The 22,352-nt window shown below is 45.7% G+C and overlaps 1 protein-coding gene across 2 annotated transcripts in view; it reads left to right on the plus strand.

Moving 5' to 3' along the window:
* LOC135547587 (protein BEAN1-like) overlaps positions 1–22,352 on the plus strand; it is a 49,076-nt gene that overhangs the window by 18,975 nt on the left and 7,749 nt on the right. The window contains exons 2-4 of one of the 2 annotated variants that reach the window (XM_064976734.1): positions 7,028–7,237; positions 7,491–7,688; positions 8,540–8,681. In XM_064976734.1, coding sequence (XP_064832806.1) covers positions 7,195–7,237; positions 7,491–7,688; positions 8,540–8,681 — 383 coding nt within the window. In that variant the 5' untranslated portion in view covers positions 7,028–7,194. The remainder of the gene's footprint in view (positions 1–7,027; positions 7,238–7,490; positions 7,689–8,539; positions 8,682–22,352) is intronic. The other variant, XM_064976726.1, reaches the window with a different exon arrangement.

Here is a 22,352-nt window from a genome sequence, read left to right on the forward strand (position 1 = left end):
TGAATCAGCCTATAGTGTCAACATATTGAACACGAGGAACTGCAGTGGACTTCTTCTCACAAGGTTGTACATACCAATGTGATATGTGATAAATATGTTAAAATGGCTACCCGGTAAAGTGTGAATTGGCGTATAAAGAATTGACCAATTGCCATGTGTTAAAACATGATCAGCACCTGCTTGGGTTGGTGCTGAAGATGTGTTAATTAGCTATGGTTCATCTTCTGTGTTAAAACATTTTAAAAATCACACTGAATTCACACTGAAGTTGTGGTTATCATATCTTAAATCTGTCATTCGAGGGGGGAAAATGAACTTCTTAAGATTCTATAGACTTGTTTGTTTGTGTTATCCGATCTCTCTTCTGAGAGAGATAGAGATGCTGGTTATGTGTCATTTAATAATGTTCGGTTCGTATCCCACTGTTTTATATTACACTCCTATAGCAGTGATGCTGTTCAACACTTCTTTATTCTAGCATCTCCTGAGAGTAAAGCCTCTGAGTTCCTCTGTCTAACCAGAATAATGTGCCAGGAAAGATGCCCTCGCTCGGTTTTCTTCTCCCACTCTCTCTGCAGCTGGGGCCAGGCCTGCTAACCCCACAGGGCGCACAAACATCACACAGACACAATTTATAACAATCACCTCTCCCGCTCTCTCTCGCTCCCTGTGCCTGTCCTCACACACATGCACTCTCTCGTTCTCTCTCTCTCTCTCTCTTGCTCTCTCTTTTTCTCTCTGTCTGTTCCTCTCTCTCGCACAATCACACTCACGCACTACCGTTCATATTCCCGGAGTTATCATATTGAGGTTGATACCATCGTACAGTAGACAGTTCCACTGTTTGAGAACACCAAAGTCCTATGAGAAATATATAGTGTGTGGGTGTACTACTTGGCTCTGTCTGGATTACAAAGCACTTGAGGAGGAACGGAATGATATTGTGAATTTAAATCACAGGGAGCTTTATCGATGGGTCGGTTTAATGTTCAACAGAAAGACAGGGCAGGGTTGGCAGGATAGGAGTGGAGTCTTATGGGAGCAAACATAAAGACAGTGAGAAATGCTTTCTCATCTTATGAATCTTGACCAGGGAGTACACAGCTGTCATATAAACACAAAGGCACAAGGGGACAGACTACCACTGTTAGCAGCATTATCTGAGCATGAGGAAAGGACATTTGGGCTAAATGTGGGCTATAATTATTGTAATCTGTGGTACAAAACTGGAATGAGTCCTGTGGGAGAAAGGGAGGGTCGATGAGAAAGCGAATGGACATGGAATTGTGTGTTCAACACCAATGCAAAGTTGAAGAAATAAGGATTGAAACGGGAGTGATCGAGAAAAGGGGAGGATATGTTCTTTCATAAAAATAAAAAAATAAATTGAGAAAGATTAAGAGAGTGAGGGAGAGAGGGTACATTGATTATATATGGTACGTAGTCCTGGTGTTCTGGACTGGTGTGACCCTCTGCGTCGAGCGGGCTGGCTGTGTGCTCTCTGTGAGGTCCTGTGTCAGGGGCCCAAGGGCAGGTTTGGAGAAGGTCAACAAGACGTACTGCTGCATGGAGGAGCAGAAATCAAATACAATCAAAGTGCTCCATAGACCCAGGCCCTGACAATATGCCATTCACTCAGCTCAACAGTAGACACACGCACGTACGTACACATTTGCTCTCTTTCTTTCTCTTTCTGTCTTGCTCTCACTCTCTCACTCACTCACTCTCACACACACATACAAACAAACCCAGCTTCACCTAAGACATTCTCTGGAGAATCCTCCACAGTACATCCTGTATCATGCACATGGGCAATATGACGTCCCAGACATGTGTCTCCCAATGTGAAGCACAGCCAGCTGGATGACCCAAGGCATCCATGGTGCATTGGCTACAGCACTGGGCCCTGGAAACATGGCCATGTGGCACTCTGCTGATGCTGTTGCTCTCAGAGATGTCTTTACAGGCACAGCACTACAAAATGCATCACTTACTGGATAGTAGGACTGAACCCATACTGCTGAATTCAGCACATACTGTATCAGGACTACCAATCACTACTACCAATTGGTAGGTACATGGTGTCAACTAGGAGTTTAGCAGGTGAATTACTTAAACAACAAACTATAATCCGACTCTTTTTAACTATTTGGCGCAGTCATGGCCCTCTCCAGTATGTGAGATTCATGAAGAGCAACAGCGGAAGTTTGCTCAAATTATGTTTCTAAAAGGCCTCTTAATGACAGAGCAAAGGCTAATTAGCATCACAGTTTTGGGCAGAGAAGAATCACACTAAATTAAGAAAAATGCTAACCATGCCCAGATGCTTGATACACAACGAGAGTTGCCTTTTTTTCAGGGTGAGGCTTTGACTTGATGCCTTTAGAAATATCAGGCTGTATATATATGTATCTCTCACCCTCTCTCTCTCAATCAGATATCATATCAAATAATACAGTTATTATTCAATAGTGTGTGATTTCAATGCATCACTGATCTAGTGATTGATTTTGATGTCTCTACTCTCTGCTCATTTATTTTCCCGGCTGCTGTCTTTTAGATTAAACCAATCTTTATAAACCATCAGCTCGGGGAAAAGAGTCCTGAGAAAGCATTGTGTAAGCAGTCCTGTGAATCATATATAACCATAATGAGTTGCCCTGTAGAATAATCCAATTAACCTACACTGTGATATCGCCCTTTATTGCCCTCAGACCTTTCTCTGCATTAACACTGACCTCAGACTTGTTCCAGATCAGTATTAATGGAAGACTGGACTTTATTTTGACACACCACAGACACTGTATATATATTACCAGTGGGATAACTTCACCTCTCCTTTCAATCAGGAGGAGAAACCCTCAGGATGGAATTTCCTCCAAATCAATCTATCAATGTATTAATCAATTTAAGAAATCTCTTCATTTATGGTTCTATAGTGTAAGACACAGCCTGTGGAATCATTATATTTGCATAGCTAGTTCACTCCCAGAGCAGAACCTGCCCACATCCTGGTTGACTCTCTCTACCTGCCCGTTACTCTCGGCGTGAAAACCTGAGGTAAGGCTGATCGAGACCTCCAGATGTTCCATGAACACCGTCCAAACTCTTGACGTGAACTGGGGACCCCGATCCGACACTATATCCTCAGGCACCCCGTAGTGCTGGAGGATGTGAGTAAACAGGGCTTCTGCAGTCTGTAGGGCCGTAGGAAGACTGGGCAGAGGGAGGAGACGACATGACTTAGAGAAACGATCCACAACGACCACGATCGTAGTGTTTCCCTGTGAAAGAGGAAGATCGGTTAGAGAATCCACCGACAGGTGTGACCAAGGTCGTTGTGGAACGGGTAAGGGATGTAGCTTACCTCTGGGCAGGTGCCTCGGAGCCTTACACTGGGCACACACCGAGCAGGAGGAAACATAAACCCTCACGGCCTTTGCCAAGGTGGGCTGCCAGTACATCCCAGTCAAACAGTGCACCGTCCAACCGATCACCGGATGACCAGAGGAGGGAGATGTGTGGGCCCCCACACGACCGGCGCTACCAGGCAGGAGGCCGGGAGTATGGGAGTCTGATCCATGGGCCGCTCCTCTGTGTCATAGGCATGGACTGCCTAGTCTTCCTACGGCACAACAGACTGCAGAAGCCCTGTTTACTCACAGTGCGTCTGCCTTCTTACTCTGGGAACCTGGTCTGTAGGACAGGGTAAACACAAAACGGGTAAAGAACATGGCCCACCTTGCCTGACGAGGATTCAGTCTCCTCGCTGCCCGGATGTACTCCAGGTTGCGGTGGTCAGTCCAGATGAGGAAAGGGTGTTTAGCCCCCTCAAGCCAATGTTTCTATGCCTTCAACGCTTTACATTTACATTACATTTAAGTCATTTGGCAGACGCTCTTATCCAGAGCGACTTACAAATTGGTGAATTCACCTTATGACATCCAGTGGAACAGCCACTTTACAATAGTGCATCTAAATCATTTAAGGGGGGGGGGTGAGAAGGATTACTTTATCCTATCCTAGGTATTCCTTAAAGAGGTGGGGTTTCAGGTGTCTCCGGAAGGTGGTGATTGACTCCGCTGTCCTGGCGTCGTGAGGGAGTTTGTTCCACCATTGGGGGGCCAGAGCAACGAACAGTTTTGACTGGGCTTAGCGGGAACTGTACTTCCTCAGTGGTAACCACAGCCAACAACTCACAGTCCCCCACATCAAGACCCCCTAAATTCTATCAGCATATTGATTGTGCTACAAGGGCTGGTAAAACCCTGGATCATTGTTATTCTAACTTCTGCAATGCATATAAGGCCCTCCCCCGCCCTCCTTTCAGAAAAGCTGACCACAACTCCATTTTGTTGCTCCCTGCCTATAGACAGAAACTAAAACAGGAAGCTCCCGCGCTCAGGTCTGTTCAATGCTGGTCCGATCAATCTGATTCCACGCTTCAAGATTGCTTCGATCACGTGGATTGGGATATGTTCCGCATTGCAACAAACAACAACATTGACGAATACGCTGATTCGGTGAGCGAGTTTATTAGCAAGTGCATCGGCGATGTCGTACCCACAGCAACTGTTAGAACATTCCCAAACCAGAAACCGTGGATTGATGGCAGCATTCACGCAAAACTGAAAGCGCGAACCACTGCTTTTAACCAGGGCAAGGTGACCGGAAACATGACCTAATACAAACAGTGTAGCTATTCCCTCCGCAAGGCAATCCAACAAGCTAAGCGTCAGTATAGACACAAAGTAGAGTTGCAATTCAACGGCTCAGACACAAGAGGTATGTGGCAGGGTCTACAGTCAATCACGGATTACAAAAAGAAAGCCAGCCCCGCCGCGGACCAGGATGTCTTGCTCCCAGACAGACTAAACAACTTCTTTGCTCGCTTTGAGGACAATACAGCGGGCCACTGACACGGCCCGCTACTAAAACCTGCGGACTCTCCTTCACTGCAGCCGGCGTGAGTAAAACATTTAAACGTGTTAACCCTTGCAAGGCTGCAGGCCCAGACGGCATCCCCAGCCACTTCCTCAGAGCATGCGCAGGCCAGCTGGCTGGTGTGTTTACAGACATATTCAATTAATCCTTACCCCAGTCTGCTGTTCCCACATGCTTCAAGAGGGAAAATGGATTAAATAAAATTAAAATCCTCAGCAATCTACACACCATACCCAATACTGACAAAGCAAAAACAAAAATGCCTTATTTACATAAGTATTCAGACCCTTTGATATCAGACTCGAAATTGAGCTCAGGTGCATCCTGTTTCCATTGATCATCCTTGAGTCCACCTGTGGTAAATTCATTTGATTGAACATGATTTGGAAAGACACACATCTGTATAAGGTCCCACACTTGACAGTGCATGCCAGAGCAAAAACCAAGCCATGAGTTCGAAGGAATTGTCCGTAGAGCCCCGAAACAGGCTTGTCTCAAGGCACAGATATGGGGAAGGGTACCAAAAAATGTCTGCAGCATTGAAGATCCCCAGGAACACAGTGGCCTCCATCATTTTTAAATGGAAGAAGTTTGGAACCACCAAGAGTCTTCCTAAGGCTGGCCACCTACCCAAACTGAGCAGTCAGAGGAGAAGGGCCTTGGTCAGGGAGGTGACTAAGAACCCAAATGGTCACTCTGACAGAGCTCTAGAGTTCCTCTGTGGAGATGGGAGAACCCTCCAGACGTACAACCATCTCTGCAGATCTCTGCAGCACTCTACCAATCAGGCCTTTATGGTAGAGTGGCCTAACGGCCATACGGACGACACTCCTCAGAAAAGGCACATGACAGCCCGCTTAGAGTTTGCCAGAAGACACCCAAAGACTCAGACCATGAGAAACAAGATTCTCTGGTCTGATGAAATCCAGATTGAACTCTTTGGCCTGAATGTAAGCGTCACGTTTGGAAGAAACCTGGCACCATCCCTACGGTGAAGCATGGTGGTGGCAGCATCATGCTGTGCAGAGGTTTTTCAGCGGCAGGGACTGGGAGACTAGTCAGGATCGAGGCAAAGATGAACGAAGCAAAATACAGAGAGATCCTTGATGAAAACCTGCTCCAGAGCGCTCAGAACCTCAGACTGGGGCGATGGTTCACCTTCCATCAGGACAACGACCCTAAGCACACAGCCAAGACAACGCAGGAGTGGCTTTGGGACAAGTCTCTGAATGACCTTGAGTGGCGCAGTCAGAGCCCAAACTTGAACCCGATTGAACATCTCTGAAGGGACCTGAAAATAGCTGAGCAGCAACTCTCCCCATCCAACCTGAGAGGATCTTGAGAGGATCTGCAGAGAAGAATGGGACAAACTCGACAAATACAGGTGTGCCAAGCTTGTAGTGTCATACCCAAGAAGACTCAAGGCTGTAATCGCTGCCAAAGGTGCTTAAGCAAAGTACTGAGTAAAGGGTCTGAATACTTATGTAAATGTAATATTTCATTTTTTTTATTTTTATAAATGAGCAAAAAAAACAACTGTTTTTGCTTTGTTATTATGGGATATTGTGTGTAGATTGATGAGGGGAAAAAAAACAATTGAATACATTTTAGAATAAGGCTGTAACCTAACAAATGTGGAAAAAGGTCAACGTATCTGAATACTCTCCGAAGGCACTGTATGCCAACACATAAACAGCGTGTCGCAGTAGACTACTCTGCCAGATCTTCAAATCAACACACAATGCTCACTGTGGATTAAAAGATTAACATTGATTGTGATCAACACAAATATTTTATAACCTCAATTATGGCAGGAATTCCTCAGCAGGGAAGAGAAGAATAGAGACTAATACGATTAGCATTTAGACAACGGCCTCCTCATAAATAAATTGATTAGATTTCTTGTCTCCTGTTGATGGCCCCCAAAATGATTTTCAGATGCCTAATGTGGCAAAGATAACACGGCAGCTTGTATTATCTCGGCCTGCACTTGGATATTGAATCTGTCTGTGTGACTATATGTGTGGTGTTATTTGAGTACATCTGATTTATGTTGTGTGCGCTTATTTTGGTTTCCCTCTAGTTCTGTTGAAAAGGGTGAAGGGGATTTGAGATGAGCCACTAATGGCTGAAGTTTCTGCCTCCTGAGCTGACATGAAAGAGTTCCACCCCGTGTATTTAAAAATTCTAACGGGTTGAGGATTAAATATTAAACACTGCAGACTTGAGAATCTATTCCTCCGCTGAGGAATGAAAATCTTGGGAGTGTTCCTGTCCTGCGGTCCACAGAGAGGTATGTGTGTGATGAGAAATATCAGCTTACATGTTTCTCTCCATAGGGTCATGGAGGCAACGTCTCACATTGACATTGCCACAAAGGCTTTGAATGTGTTTTTTTCCCCTCTACTTTCTCTAATTCTCTCACCACTCTCTTCTCTCTATCACCTCCCTCTTCCTTCTCTTCACACTGTCCCTCTTTTGTTCCATTCTTCCCTGCTTTCTCTTTTCTGTGGCTGGGCCCCACCTGTGGTCTGTGAACTGTGCAGTGAGCTCGAACCAGAGCAGTGCCCATGAGTACCCAGACTGCCGTGATGGGGGCAGCGAGGCCAGCCTGCTGGTGTCACCGCTGGTGGTGGCTGGCATTGTCATCGGCCTGGTGCTCTTCCTGTCCTGCGTTACCATCATCGTGGGCAGCCTGCGCAAAGACAGCCGTCTGCGCAACCCCCACCTGCGGGCCAGCTATGGTGAGTTAAGGAGAGTTGTACATCGATGAGGCCAGCAGGTGTGTTAGAGGCCCGTTCATTTATAAGATTTAGCTTATCCGTTTTCAGTTGCAAGTGGTTTCATAGGTCTTATTTACAAATCCCTGGGACAAAATGTATGGCCATGAATGTTTTATGCTACTTTTCCCAGAGCTGAATCAGTAGAAGATATCCAGTTCAGTCTTCCAATGAACACATTTCACCCTCATGGCATTAATATGCCACATTTGGCATTCTCCAGAGCTGGCATTTAAACCAACCAGTGCTCTTCTCCTGAAACCTCATCTAAAGGGACCACACTCTGCCTGTGGGGTTGATAACGGAATGGGAAAATAACAAAATATTGCACCAAACTGAATCGCACACACACACACAGCCAAAGCCATGTCTGTGGAAGGCCACTTGGCCCAATGGACTGGGTCCCATTGTCAGTCCACACAGAGACGGCACAAAAAGCTCAAAGAGCATCCTTTGTGTTAGGACGCCGCCCCATTCTCCCTCTGCCTGGCCAAAGGCTGATATACCCAGATTATATCACACTGGCTTCAATCACAGCCCCTCCATCTTCAAGGAGCCACATGCCCTTAGCCTTATGTTTCATAACAGATTCCGACTGCTCCAGTGTAATAACAGTGCAGATAGACTGCAAAAAATACATATTTACTGTCGATCTGCTTATTCAGTTCAATGTAGGATCCCTAAACCATGAGATATATAATTCAGTTGAACTGAGCACAGAGTATATTTACAATCCTGACTCTGCTATAGTTCACTGAGAAGAAAAAGCTATTGTGTTCGTTAGTGTTGTATTAGACTGCCTTGCCTCTCCACAGCTCCGGATGGCTTTTCGTACGGCGGCTCCATCCGGGAGCTGAGGTCGACGTGTGTCGAGGAGTTCCCTCCAGCGTTTGACTTTGACTCCTACGTGGAGACTCTATCACAAGTCAATGTGATGTATCCAGACTCCCCGCCTCAGTAAGTCATTTAACTCTACTGTATTACCACCCAAATGGCATTACGATCCTATTCATTCCTTTGGTCACCATTATGCCTAGATAAAGGGATTTTTTGGGATGGTGTATTTGCTGTTATCTTTATACGTTGTGAAAAAATGATGGATGAGTAATGATCATAATCACCACTATGGAGGGTTACCTCTGGGTGATCCCCAGGGTGCGTGTGTGTGCGTGTGTGTTAGGATCTGACTATGATAATGAAGCAGGACCATTGTGAAGGGACAAGGTAATGGAATGAAGGGATGGGCTGAGGAATGGAGAGCTGTAGTAAGGAGTAGATGTGAGAAGTTGTTAAGAGCTCTCTAATCAATCTGAAGATCACATTATCATCCACCATAGTGGAGAGCCATAGTTGCTATGATGGGCTTTCTGTACCTAGTGCTCTCTTATGGTTATATGATTGAAATGTAAAGGTTTTTGGAATATATAAAATATGTATTTCATTTGCATTCCAGTTTCCATGCGATAACTGTGGTTCCCTAGCTCAATTAGTAGAGCACAGTGCTTGCAATGCCAGGATAGTGGGTTCAATTCCTTGGACCATCCGTATGTAAAATGTATGCTCGCATGACTGCTAAATGATAATGTATATATCATAACTGCTGTAAGCCATGCTCACCTTATCAGCAGGAAACAGTTGTGGGGACTAGGGATTATGCTTTTGAAAGCCTTTTTAGTTTCAATTTGCCAAGATGGCTGTCCTCTACCCTTCTAGTGTGGTCTTTGAAGACATACAGTAAGAAAGACAGAAAGAGTAGGAGAGATATGCAAAAGAGAGGAAGAGAAAGAGAGGGAAAAGAAGACTCCATTTACACACCAGCCTTAGAATTCAGTTCTCCTGCATGCTTGATGAGTTAGGTCAGGCCTCGGTAACCTCTCTGAGGTTGAGTTGAACCATGCTGTTGTGTCAAGTCGTTCATTAGAGCACTGTTGCACAGCTCAACTCTTTCATGGCTGGGTGCTCCGCCTCAACTCTAAACTCACCGCCCGGCGCACAGCCTGCTTCGCTCCCTGAACAAGCTTCTGGTGCTGCTGGTAAATGCCACTGCTTTGCGGTGAAAGACACCCGGTGTGTTTGATCTAAATGACAGCCCAGCTAATTGGCGTCTTTAATAATTCAGCCGTATTCCTCTCGCTTGCAGTTTGGTCTGCCATCCTTTCAAAAGACACTTGTGATGATGCCAGCTGATAAAAGGTTAAAGAAATGAGAGTCTAGAATACATTGATTGTAATACATGGCACAATAAACACTGTTTCTCACTACCTCTCTCAATGAGAGGAGAGGATCGCCTTAGGTTAGTGTAACCAAATGGAAGCAAGCTCAACCTGAGAACCAGTCTTGACAGTTGGTTTAAATATTACTTGACAGATAGAACTCAATGTGTCGGGGGTACTGATGGTGTTAAATCAGGTTTTCTGGACATACGAAAGGTGTCCCGCAGGGATGAATTCTGGGTCCTGTACTTTTTCTGTTTACATTAATAATATTGACTTGTCTGTAAAACATTGTAACTTGCACTTGTAGGCCAATGATACTGTTGTGTATGCTATTGCCCCACGGTTGACCAGGCTCTATCTGAACTACAGTCTACCTTCATTGTATTACAATAACTTTATGAAATGAGTATTGAATGCAGGTAAAACTAAGTAAATGTTGTTCTCAAGGGTGCATAAAAACAATTCTGATGATTTAAATATATGTACTTTGGATGGTGTCCATGTTGATCGTGTCCCTGCTTACAAATATCTGGGCATTTTAATAGATGAAAAGCTGTCTTTTAAAAGTATATTGATGACTTAGTTAAGAAACTGAGAATAAAGATGGGCTTTTTCAACTATATTCAATGTGCAGGACAAAATTGAGGCTATGATTGTTATGAACTTGAGTGAAGACCCAAAAGCGGTTTTAACAGAAAACAGAGTTCTTTAATGAAAATACAGGAATGGCATAAATCCTCTTCCAACGTTGTCAGCGGAACAAAAGAACGTTAGTATAGTGCAGGATACTCCTGCCAGGCAGACTCCGACAGGACAGGACAAGGTGGAAGCAAACGAGACGACAGCTTGCTTCTGGCATCAAAAAACACAAACAAGAATCAGACACTGAAAGTAGCAGGAACAGAGAAAGAAATAGAGACCTAATCAGAGGGGGAAGAGAGAACAGGTGGGGAAAGAGAGAATGAGCTAGTTAGGGGAAATGTAGAACAGCTGAAGGATGAGAGACAGAGAAGGTAACCTAAAAAGACCAGCAGAGAGAGAGAATGAAGAGAAAGGACAGGAACAGACATAACAAGACATGACAGTACCCCCCCCCACTCACCGAGCGCCTCCTGGCGCACTCGAGGAGGAAACCTGGCGGCAACGGAGGAAATCATCGATCAGCGAACGGTCCAGCACGTCCCGAGAGGGAACCCAACTCCTCTCCTCAGGACCGTACCCCTCCCAATCCACTAGGTACTGATGACCACGGCCCCGAGGGCGCATGTCCAAAATCTTACGAACCTTGTAGATGGGTGCGCCCTCGACAAGGATGGGGGGAGGGACGAGCGGGGCGCGAAGAACGGGCTTAACACAGGAGACATGGAAGACCGGGTGAACGCGACGAAGATAGCGCGGGAGAAGAAGTCGCACTGCGACAGGATTAATGACCTGGGAAATACGGAACGGACCAATGAACCACGGGGCCAACTTGCGAGAAGCTGTCTTAAGGGGAAGGTTCTGAGTGGAGAGCCATACTCTCTGACCGCAACAATATCTAGGACTCTTGGTCCTACGCTTATTAGCGGCCCTCACAGTCTGCGCCCTATTACGGCAAAGTGCCGACCTGACCCCCTTCCAGGTGCGCTCGCAACGCTGGACAAAAGCCTGAGCGGAGGGGACGCAGGACTCGGCGAGCTGAGAACAGCGGAGGCTGGTACCCGAGGCTACACTGAAAAGGGGATAGACCGGTAGCAGACGAGGGAAGCGAGTTGTGGGCGTACTCTGCCCAGGGGAGCTGTTCTGACCAAGACGCAGGGTTACGAAAAGAAAGACTGCGTAAAATGCGACCAACAGTCTGATTGGCCCGTTCGGCTTGACCGTTAGACTGGGGATGAAAGCCGGACGAGAGACTGACGGAAGCCCCAATCAAACGGCAAAACTCCCTCCAAAATTGAGACGTGAACTGCGGGCCTTCAGACGGAAGGCCATGAATTCGGAAAACATTCTCGATAATGATCTGAGCCGTCTCCTTAGCAGAAGGGAGCTTATCGAGAGGAATGAAATGAGCCGCCTTAGAGAATCTATCGACAACCGTAAGAATAACTGTCTTCCCCGCTGATGAAGGCAGTCCGGTGATAAAATCTAAAGCGATGTGAGACCACGGTCGAGAGGGAATGGGAAGCGGTCTGAGACGGCCGGCAGGAGGAGAGTTCCCAGATTTAGTCTGCGCGCAGACCGAACAAGCGGCGACAAATCGACGCGCGTCACGTTCCCGAGTGGGCCACCAGAAACGCTGGCGAATGGAAGCGAGCGTACCCCGAACGCCGGGGTGGCCGGCTAACTTGGCAGAGTGGGCCCACTGAAGAACGGCCGGACGAGTAGGAACGGGAACGAACAGAAGGTTCCTAGGACAAGCTCGCGGCGACGGAGTGTGAGCGAGTGCTTGCTTTACCTGCCTCTCAATTCCCCAGACAGTCAACCCGACAACGCGCCCCTCAGGGAGAATCCCATCGGGGTCGGTGGAGACCTCAGAAGAACTGAAGAGACGAGATAAAGCATCAGGTTTGGTGTTTTTTGAGCCCGGACGATAAGAAATAACAAACTCGAAACGAGCGAAAAACAGAGCCCAACGAGCCTGACGCGCATTGAGTCGTTTGGCTGAACGGATGTACTCAAGGTTCCTATGGTCAGTCCAAACGACAAAAGGAACGGTCGCCCCTCCAACCACTGTCGCCATTCGCCTAGGGCTAAGTGGATGGCGAGCAGTTCGCGATTACCAACATCATAGTTACGTTCTGACGGCGATAAGCGATGAGAGAAAAACGCGCAAGGATGGACCTTGCCGTCAGAGAGAGAGCGCTGAGAAAGAATGGCTCCCACGCCCACCTCTGACGCGTCAACCTCAACAACAAACTGTCTAGAGATGTCAGGTGTAACAAGAATAGGTGCGGATGTAAAACGATTCTTAAGAAGATCAAAAGCTCCCTGGGCGGAAACGGACCACTTAAAGCACGTCTTAACAGAAGTAAGGGCTGTGAGAGGAGCTGCCACCTGACCGAAATTACGGATGAAACGACGGTAGAAATTAGCGAAGCCCAGAAAGCGCTGCAGCTCGACGCGTGACTTAGGAACGGGCCAATCAATGACTGCCTGGACCTTAGCGGGATCCATCTTAATGCCCTCAGCGGAAATAACGGAACCGAGAAAAGGGACAGAGGCGGCATGAAAAATGCACTTCTCAGCCTTCACATAAAGACAGTTCTCCAAAAGGCGCTGGAGGACGCGTCGCACGTGCTGAACATGAATCGAGAGAGACGGAGAAAAAATCAGGATATCATCCATGTAAACGAAAACAAAAATGTTCAGCATGTCTCTCAGGACGTCGTTAACTAGTGCCTGAAAGACAGCTGGAGCGTTAACGAGGCCGAAAGGAAGAACCCGGTATTCAAAGTGCCCTAACGGAGTGTTAAACGCCGTCTTCCACTCGTCCCCTTCCCTGATGCGCACGAGATGGTAGGCGTTACGAAGGTCCAATTTGGTGAAAAACCTGGCTCCCTGCAGGATCTCGAAGGCTGAAGACATAAGAGGAAGCGGATAACGATTCTTAACTGTTATGTCATTCAGCCCTCGATAATCCACGCATGGGCGCAGGGACCCGTCCTTCTTCTGAACAAAAAAACCCCAGCTCCGGCGGGGAGGAGGAGGAGACTATGGTACCGGCGTCGAGCGAAACCGACAAATAATCCTCGAGAGCCTTACGTTCGGGAGCCGACAGAGAGTATAATCTACCCCGGGAGGGAGTAGTTCCCGGAAGGAGATCAATACTACAGTCATACGACCGGTGTGGAGGGAGAGAAGTGGCCTTGGAACGACTGAACACCGTGCGCAGATCGTGATACTCCTCCGGCACCCCTGTCAAATCGCCAGGCTCCTCCTGTGAAGAAGAGACAGAGGAAACAGGAGGGATAGCAGACATTAAACAGGTTACATGACAAGAAACATTCCAGGATAGGATAGTATTACTAGACCAATTAATAGAAGGGTTATGGCGCACTAGCCAGGGATGACCCAAAACAACAGGTGTAAAAGGTGAACGAAAAATTAAAAAAGAAATGGTTTCGCTATGATTACCAGAGACAGTGAGGGTTAAAGGCAGCGTCTCACGCTGAATCTTGGGGAGAGAACTACCATCTAAAGCGAACAAGGCCCTGGGCTCCCCTAACTGTCTGAGAGGAATGTCATGTTCCCGAGCCCAGGTCTCGTCCATAAAACAGCCCTCCGCCCCAGAGTCTATCAAGGCACTGCAGGAAGCAGATGAACCGGGCCAGCGGAGATGGACCGGAAAGGTAGTGCGTGATCCAGAAGGAGAGGCCTGAGTAGTTGCGCTCACCAGTAGCCCTCCTCTTACTGATGAGCTCTGGCTTTTACTGGACATGAGGTGACAAAATGACCAGCGGAGCCGCAGTAGAGACAGAGGCGATTGGTGATTCTCCGTTCCCTCTCCTTGGCCGAGATTAATACCCCCAGCTGCATAGGCTCAGCATCCGAGCCGGCGGAGGAGGGTGGCAGTGATGCGGCAGGTGGCAGTGATGAGGAGAGGGGAGCAACGGAGAACGTGAGCTCCTTTCCACGAGCTGAAGATCAAACCGTCGCTCATGCGAATAGCGAGAGCTATTAAGGAGTCCAGACTGGAAGGAACCTCCCGGGAGAGGATCTCATCCTTAACCTCGACGTGGAGACCCTCCAGAAAACGAGCGAGCAAAGCCGGCTCTGTTCCAGTCACTAGAGGCGGCGAGAGTGCGAAACTCAATAGAATAATCCGTTATGGATCTATTCCCCTGACATAGGGAAGACAGGGCCCTGGAAGCCTCCTCGCCAAAAACAGAACGGACAAAAACCCGTATCATCTCCTCCTTAAAGTCCTGATACTGGTTAATACACTCAGCCCTCGCCTCCCAGACTGCCGTGCCCCACTCACGCGCCCGTTAAGGAGAGAAATGACGTAGGCGATGCGGGCTGCGCTCCTGGAGTAAGTGTTGGGCTGGAGAGAGAACACCACATCACACTGAGTGAGGAATGAGCGGCACTCAGTGGGCTCCCAGAGTAACACGGCGGGTTGTTGATCCTTCCGGAGACTCGGAAACCCTGGAAGTGGGCGGTGGATCGAGGAGGAGTTGGTGAACCTGTCTTGTGAGGTCGGAGACTTGGACGGCCAGGGTCTCAACGGCATGTTGAGCAGCAGACAATTCCTCCTCGTGTCTGCCTAGCATCGCTCCCTGGATCTCGACGGCGGAGTGAAAAGGGTCCGGAGCCGCTGGGTCCATTCTTGGTCTGATTCTTCTGTTATGAACTTGAGTGAAGACCCAAAAGCGGTTTTAACAGAAAACAGAGTTCTTCAATGAAAATACAGGAATGGCATAAATCCTCTTCCAACGTTGTCAGCGGAACAAAAGAACGTTAGTATAGTGCAGGATACTCCTGCCAGGCAGACTCCGACAGGACAGGACAAGGTGGAAGCAAACGAGACGACAGCTTGCTTCTGGCATCAAAAAACACAAACAAGAATCAGACACTGAAAGTAGCAGGAACAGAGAAAGAAATAGAGACCTAATCAGAGGGGGAAGAGAGAACAGGTGGGGAAAGAGAGAATGAGCTAGTTAGGGGAAATGTAGAACAGCTGAAGGATGAGAGACAGAGAAGGTAACCTAAAAAGACCAGCAGAGAGAGAGAATGAAGAGAAAGGACAGGAACAGACATAACAAGACATGACAATGATTAAGAAGTTGGAGCTCTTCTCTATCTGTATTAACAAGGACAACTCACAGGTCTTTCCGTCATTGTATGATTTTTTTGTGCATGTGAGCTCAAGCTTACGGACAATGTCAAATGTGATATAGCAAAGCACCTCAGTGAGTTGGGTGCGCAATTACGCAAGTACTTTCCCGAAACGGATGACACAAACAACTGGATTCGTTATCCTTTTCATGCCCTGCCTCCAGTCCACTTACCGATATCTGAACAAATGAGTCTCATCGAAATTGCAACAAGCGGTTCTGTGAAAATTGAATTTCATCAGAAGCCACTGCCAGATTTCTCAGAATATCCTGTCTTGGCAAATCGCGCTGTTAAGACACTGATGCCCTTTGCAACCATGTACAGTTTTAGTACTCATCACTGCATTCTCTAACCAGAAAGTTGGTTGGCTCTTTGATGTCCTGTAGGTTGATACATTGCTATGTTTTCATATATAAAGCCCTTTTACAAAATCTCCCACTGTACCTAACCTACCTACTTTAGACCCCCGGTCTCAGGGATGGCTAATTCTGGAAATTCCTTTGGTCTCCATTGAGTTAGATAAATCAGCTTTTAGTTTTCTTGCACCTTATAGGTAGAACAATCTACCAAATGTTCTTAAATTTTATGTTTTGGTGCCTCTAGGGCAATTCAGAAAGCTGATTGAGGACCGTACTACTGATTAATGTGTTTTTCTTTCTACTTGCATATTGGATTTATATTTTGATGTGTGTATTTTCTGTCATTTCTGTAATTCAGGGCTCATTTGTAAAAGAGACCTTGGTCTCAGTATGACTCCCTGATCAAATAAAGATAAAATAACTAATAAAATAAACAAAAGGTTGTTTCCTCGCAGAGAGAGGGTAGGCTACGAAGCAGTTCTTTATTCCCTGTTTAGGTTCAGTGTGCTAGAGTCTAGTTAATGTACTCTTTCCTCACTGTGGTTGGATTACATAGGAGGAGGAGGAGGCTTAATCCTGGCAGTCCTCTAAACCTCCACAGGCTCAATCTACAGGTCTAAACATCCTGCCAGCCTCCACCACATCATCTCCACTCTGATCCCTGGCTGACGACACCTGCTTACTGACTACTGGGCTGTGATTACATCCTAAACTGCTCCTGATGATTTCACTATCTTGGAATGACCCCATGTATTTCAGGATGAAGATAGAAAACAAACATGAGAGGAAATGCAACCTTTCTGTAACTATTGTAGATGGACAGACTACTCTGTGGGTTTGGTTTGAAGCCACCCACCTTTCCCTCACCTCCCTCAGGTATAAGGATGAGATCAGGTCATTAGGTGGGTGCTTACTTTTGTCCTATTTCACACATGTGAATTGGAAATACATTTGTTGCATATCACACTTAAACACCCTTGGAGTGTGGGGTCAGAGCACAGGTCAGTCATTATTGACCGGAACCCTTATTTTTTATTTTTTTATTTAACCAGGAAGGGCTCATTGAGATTTTAAATATATTTTTCAAGAGTGTCCTGGCCAAGATAGGCAGCACCAAGTCATTACAAAAATTACAGACAAACAACATGGTTTTTACTAGTAATCTAGTAAAAACCATAGAATTCACAAGAGTATAACAAAATCAAAAACAGCAAATTAAAAACATTGACAGGTCAGGGAATCAGTCTCAAGATCATTCATCAGTGATTTAAAAACACTAATCGGGACAAGTTCTTCCAGTTTAAAAGTATTTTGTAAGGCGTTCCAAGACGATTGCGCAGAGTATATAAAAGCCCTTTTACCAAATTCAGTTCGGACATTTGGAACAGTTAGCAGGATAAAGTCCAGCGAACGAAGAGAATACCCACCACATTTCTGAACAATAAAAATGCCCAAATAAAAAGGTAGTAAACCCAAAATGGCTTTGTAAGTAAAAGTATACCAGTGCCTGAGCCTACGAGTGACTAGAGAAGGCCAGCCAACCCTGGTATACAAAGTGTAGTGGCGCGTAAGGGTTTTGCAGTTTAAAATAAATTGCCATGGTAAAGGGTGTCAATAGGGTGTCATGATCTCAAACACTGCAGAATGCGGAAGCATTCATATATAAAATATCCCTATAGTCTAGCAAAGGCATAAATGTAGCTGATACTAGCCTCCTGGCTTCAAAAGAAAAACAGGCTTTATTCCTAAAATAGAATCCCCATTTCAGCTTCAATGTTTGACCCTGAAACAATTAGGGTTAAGTGCCTTGCTCAAGGACACATAGATAGATTTTTTACCTTGTCGGCTACTGGCCCAACACTCCTAAATGCTAGGCTACCTGCCGCCCAGGACTCCAGGTGTGTGTGTGTGTGTGTGTGTGTGTGTGTGTGTGTGTGTGTGTGTGTGTGTGTGTGTGTGTGTGTGTGTGCGCGCGCGCGTGCGCGTGCGTGCATGTGTGCATGGTTTGTTTATCCGGCTCAATTCTGCCTGCTTGCCCTTCAAGGTTTGTTTCACAGAGTCACAATGTTATTTGCATTTATATGACAGTTCTATTAGTGTGGCGGCCCCTGTGTACGGCCCTGTGAGGGGCCTCTAAAGAGGGTGAAATTACCTCTCCCTCCAGAGGAGCCATCTGAAACATCAGGCCCTTTCCTGTTCAACAACAAATTATGAAAAATATGGAATATAACATGCCATAGACAGGGCTATTAATGTCACTGAATAGTGTGTAAGTCAGTTTGGCGTTATATCAATCTGCTCAATTTCTGTATAGATAGTAATGTCCTGCCTCATTTATTCACTGGCCTTTTCCATCAGATAAACCTGTAGGTTACATACAGTATGTAAACTTAGGCTAAAGCCCCATTTATAACTGGTTCTAACATTCGTCTTTTGTCCTGATCTTGTCCACATTCTGATTGTGCCCACATTTTTAGACAGGTGTAGAAGATTAAAAGACGGATTGTGATCAGGTCTTCCTGACCAACTCCGGAGATAGTCAGGCACGCATTGTGTCTTGATATCTTAGTGTAGACGGATCTGGACAGTGAAATCATTTAAATCACCATTATCCTGCCTTCTAAAATCATCAGTCAGGTGGCAACATTGACTGATGATATCAATGTGTCTTAAAATCAATAAATACATATATATATATATTTTTTTAATAACATCTGTCAAATAATTTGCATACAGGGAGGGACCAAGAAATCTGGTCAGAATTTGGACACAGTGGATGGATAAGAGACATTTAAATGTGTAGATGTGTAGATGTATATCTGTGTAGATGTATATCTGAAAATGTGGGCACAGTCAGAATGTGGACAAGACACAGGATGCATGTTGGCGCCAGGTATAAACAAGGCTTACAAGAGAGAGATTGAGTGGGCACGGAGTGAGAGGAAGTGGAAAAGGAGGTTTAGCGAATCGTGTCTCTTCACATGAAAAACACAAGTCTTTGTTCTGCGCTATATGCCAACACCTTGTTGATGATAGCTTGTCCTTTAATGAGACAGATATGCTAATGATCAACAGATTGTCAAAAACGGTGTTGAACTTTGCAGTGTCACAGCTACATCTAAGGAAGTCCTATGCTAACACAACGTATTTGATGATAAGACCAGACAGGATTACTAGTTTCTTATTGGCAAATTGTCAAGTAGTGCTTTCAAGCCTTTAGAGAGCTTGTGTTATTATTGGTTTGGATGTTAGGCTCCACTGTCAGGTGGGTTTAGTGGTGGTGGTGGACTTGATTGTTGATGCTGAACAAGCCACTCTGTCAATGTCTCTGCCTCTCATAGCCTCCATCCATCTCTGCTATGCTGTGGAGGGAGGGAGGGAAATCACTCCTCATATTAACAGAGGCATGATTCCTGTCTGAGGCCTAATGTGCTTTTATCACTCCCAAACTACGTCTTCTCAAGCTACGTATTCTTCATTGCTGTTCCAATTAACGTGGAAAACATCAACCACACCACAGGAATGTTTTCTTATGCCTGAATTTAGGCTAAGATGTGGCAAAGATTGAGGTAGATTTAGATCATGAAGAATATCCAGTGCAAAATAGAAATATCTAAATATGTTGGCTGAGGACCAGTGCATTGGAGAGGATAAAAGAGAGAGTGTATTTTGTAGTGTACATTGTGTGCATAGTCAGGGAGAGGAGGCAGCGAGGTGGAGTGGATGGATGAAGGGACAGGCATGTGATGCTGGGCAGTGCTGCCATTGCCACAGATGGCTGAGGGAAACTACAGAGCTTACACCACCTAGATCAGCAGCTCACCTGTGGAGCCTGTGAAGGAACTTGCTTCCGCAGAGAGAGAACTGGGCACATCCCAGCACAAATACAGACGCACACCACACTGTTATATTATTTACATACAGTAACAGTCAAAGGTTTGGACACACCTACTCATTCCAGGGTTTTTCTTTATTTTTACTATTTTCTATATTGTAGAAAAAAAATAAAAAACAATGAAATAACACATGGAATCAAGTAGTAACCAAAAAAGTGTGAAACAAATCAAAATATATTTTATATTTGAGATTCTTCAAAGTAGCCACCCTTTGCCTTGATGACAGCTTTGCACACTCTTGGCATTCTCTCAACAAGCTTCCTGAGGTAGTCACCTGGAATGCATTTCAATTAACAGGTGAGCCTTGTTAAAGGTTCATTTGTGGAATGCCTTTCCATCTTAATATATTTGAGCCAATCAGTTGTGTTGGGTTGGTATACAGAAGATAGTCCTATTTGGTAAAAGACCAAGTCCATATTATGGCAAGAACAGCTAAAATAAGCAAAGAGAAATACAATCCATCATTACTGTAAGACATGAAGGTCAGTCAATACGGAAAATTTAAAGAACTCAGTCCTTCATGGTCAAATTGCTGCAAAGAAACCACTGCTAAAGGACCCCAATAATAAGAAGAGACTTGCTTGGGCCAAGAAATACGAACAATGGACATAAGACCGGTGGAAATCTGTCCTTTGGTCTGATGTGTCCAAATATGAGATTTTAGGGTCCAACCGCAGTCTTTGTGAGACACAGAGTAGGTGAGCGGATGATCTCCACATGTGTGGTTCCCACTGTGAAGCATGGAGGAGGAGGTGTGATGTTTCTGGGTGCTTTGCTGGTGACACTGTTAGTGATTTATTTAGTATTCAAGGCATGCTTAACCAGCATGGCTTTTTCAACAGGACAATAACCAAAAAAAAAACTCCAAGCTGTGTAAGGGCTATTTGACCGCGAAGGAGAGTGATGGAGTGCTGCATCAGATGACCTGGGCTCCACAATCACCTGACCTCAACCCAATTGAGATGGTTTGGGATGAGTTGGACGGCAGAGTGAAGGAAAAGCAGCCAACAAGTGCTCAGCATATGTGGGAACCCCTTCAAGACTGTTGGAAAAGCATTCCAGGTGAAGCTGGTTGAGAGAATGCCAAGAGTGTGCAAAGCTGTCATCAAGGCAAAGGGTGGCTACTTTGAAGAATCTCAAATATAAATCACTTTTTTGGTTACTACATGATTCCATGTGTTAATTCATAGTTTTGATGTCTTCACTATTATTCTACAATGTAGAAAATAGTAGAAATAAAGAAAACCCCTTGAATGAGTAGGTGTGTCCAAACTTTGGACTGGTACTGTATACACTGAGTGTATAAAACATTAAGAACACAGCTTCAATTCGTCAGAGCATAGACTCTACGAGGTGTTGAAAGCATTCCATAGGGATGCTGGCGGATGTTGACTCGAATGCTTCCCACAGTTGTGTCAAGTTGGCTGGATGTCCTTTGGATGGTGGACCATTCTTGATTCACATGGGAAACTGTTGAGAGTGAAAACAGCAGCGTTGAAGTTCTTGGCACAAACCGGTGCACCTACTACCATACCCCGTTGAAAGGTTCTTAAATATTTTGTCTGGCCCATTCACCCTCTGAATGGCACACATACACAATCCATGTCTCAATTGTCTCAAGGCTTAAAAATCCTTCTTTAACCTGTCTCCTCCCCTTCATCTACACTGATTGAAGTGGATTTAACAAGTGACATCAATAAGGGATCATAGCTTTCACCTGGTCAGTCTATGTCATGGAAAGAGCAGGTGTTCTTAATGTTTTGTACACTGAGTGTATTCTAATTTAAACACACACGCATGCGTTCACACACATGCAAAAACTCACACTAACATCTACAGGTATATGCACAATAAGGTATGCACAGCACATTCATAACCACACACTGTTGCTCTTCTACGTAGCTCTACAGGCATGGGCCTCTGACAGAGCCAGGGAGCTGAAAGAGTGAGCTCCCTGTGCCAGCCCTGCAGCGCAGTGGACAGCCTGGGCCATATGCTCCAGTCAGTGCGGTCATCTCTCTAGAGCTATAGGCCGGAAGCCAGAGGTCCTCCTCTAGTGACCCACACCTCTCCTTGGGCTTTGGAGTACATTGTATACCTATAAAGATGTATATAGCCCTTTAAGTCCAACTTTGTGACAGCCTAACGCACCTGCATTCATGTATCATAGTTGTGAACGCCTCTCTCGGCGTTGGAATGTAACACATTCTGTGTCATATGCGCCACAGGTGTTTCTGGAGAAGTCCCATGGTTCTCCATACTGTAGTTTCATCCTATGACAAATTATGCTCAATTATACAACTGTGCTCAGGGAAATTAATGTGTATGCAAACATACCTT

Source organism: Oncorhynchus masou, chromosome 1 (assembly GCF_036934945.1).
Source record: "Oncorhynchus masou masou isolate Uvic2021 chromosome 1, UVic_Omas_1.1, whole genome shotgun sequence".
NCBI lineage: Eukaryota > Metazoa > Chordata > Actinopteri > Salmoniformes > Salmonidae > Oncorhynchus > Oncorhynchus masou.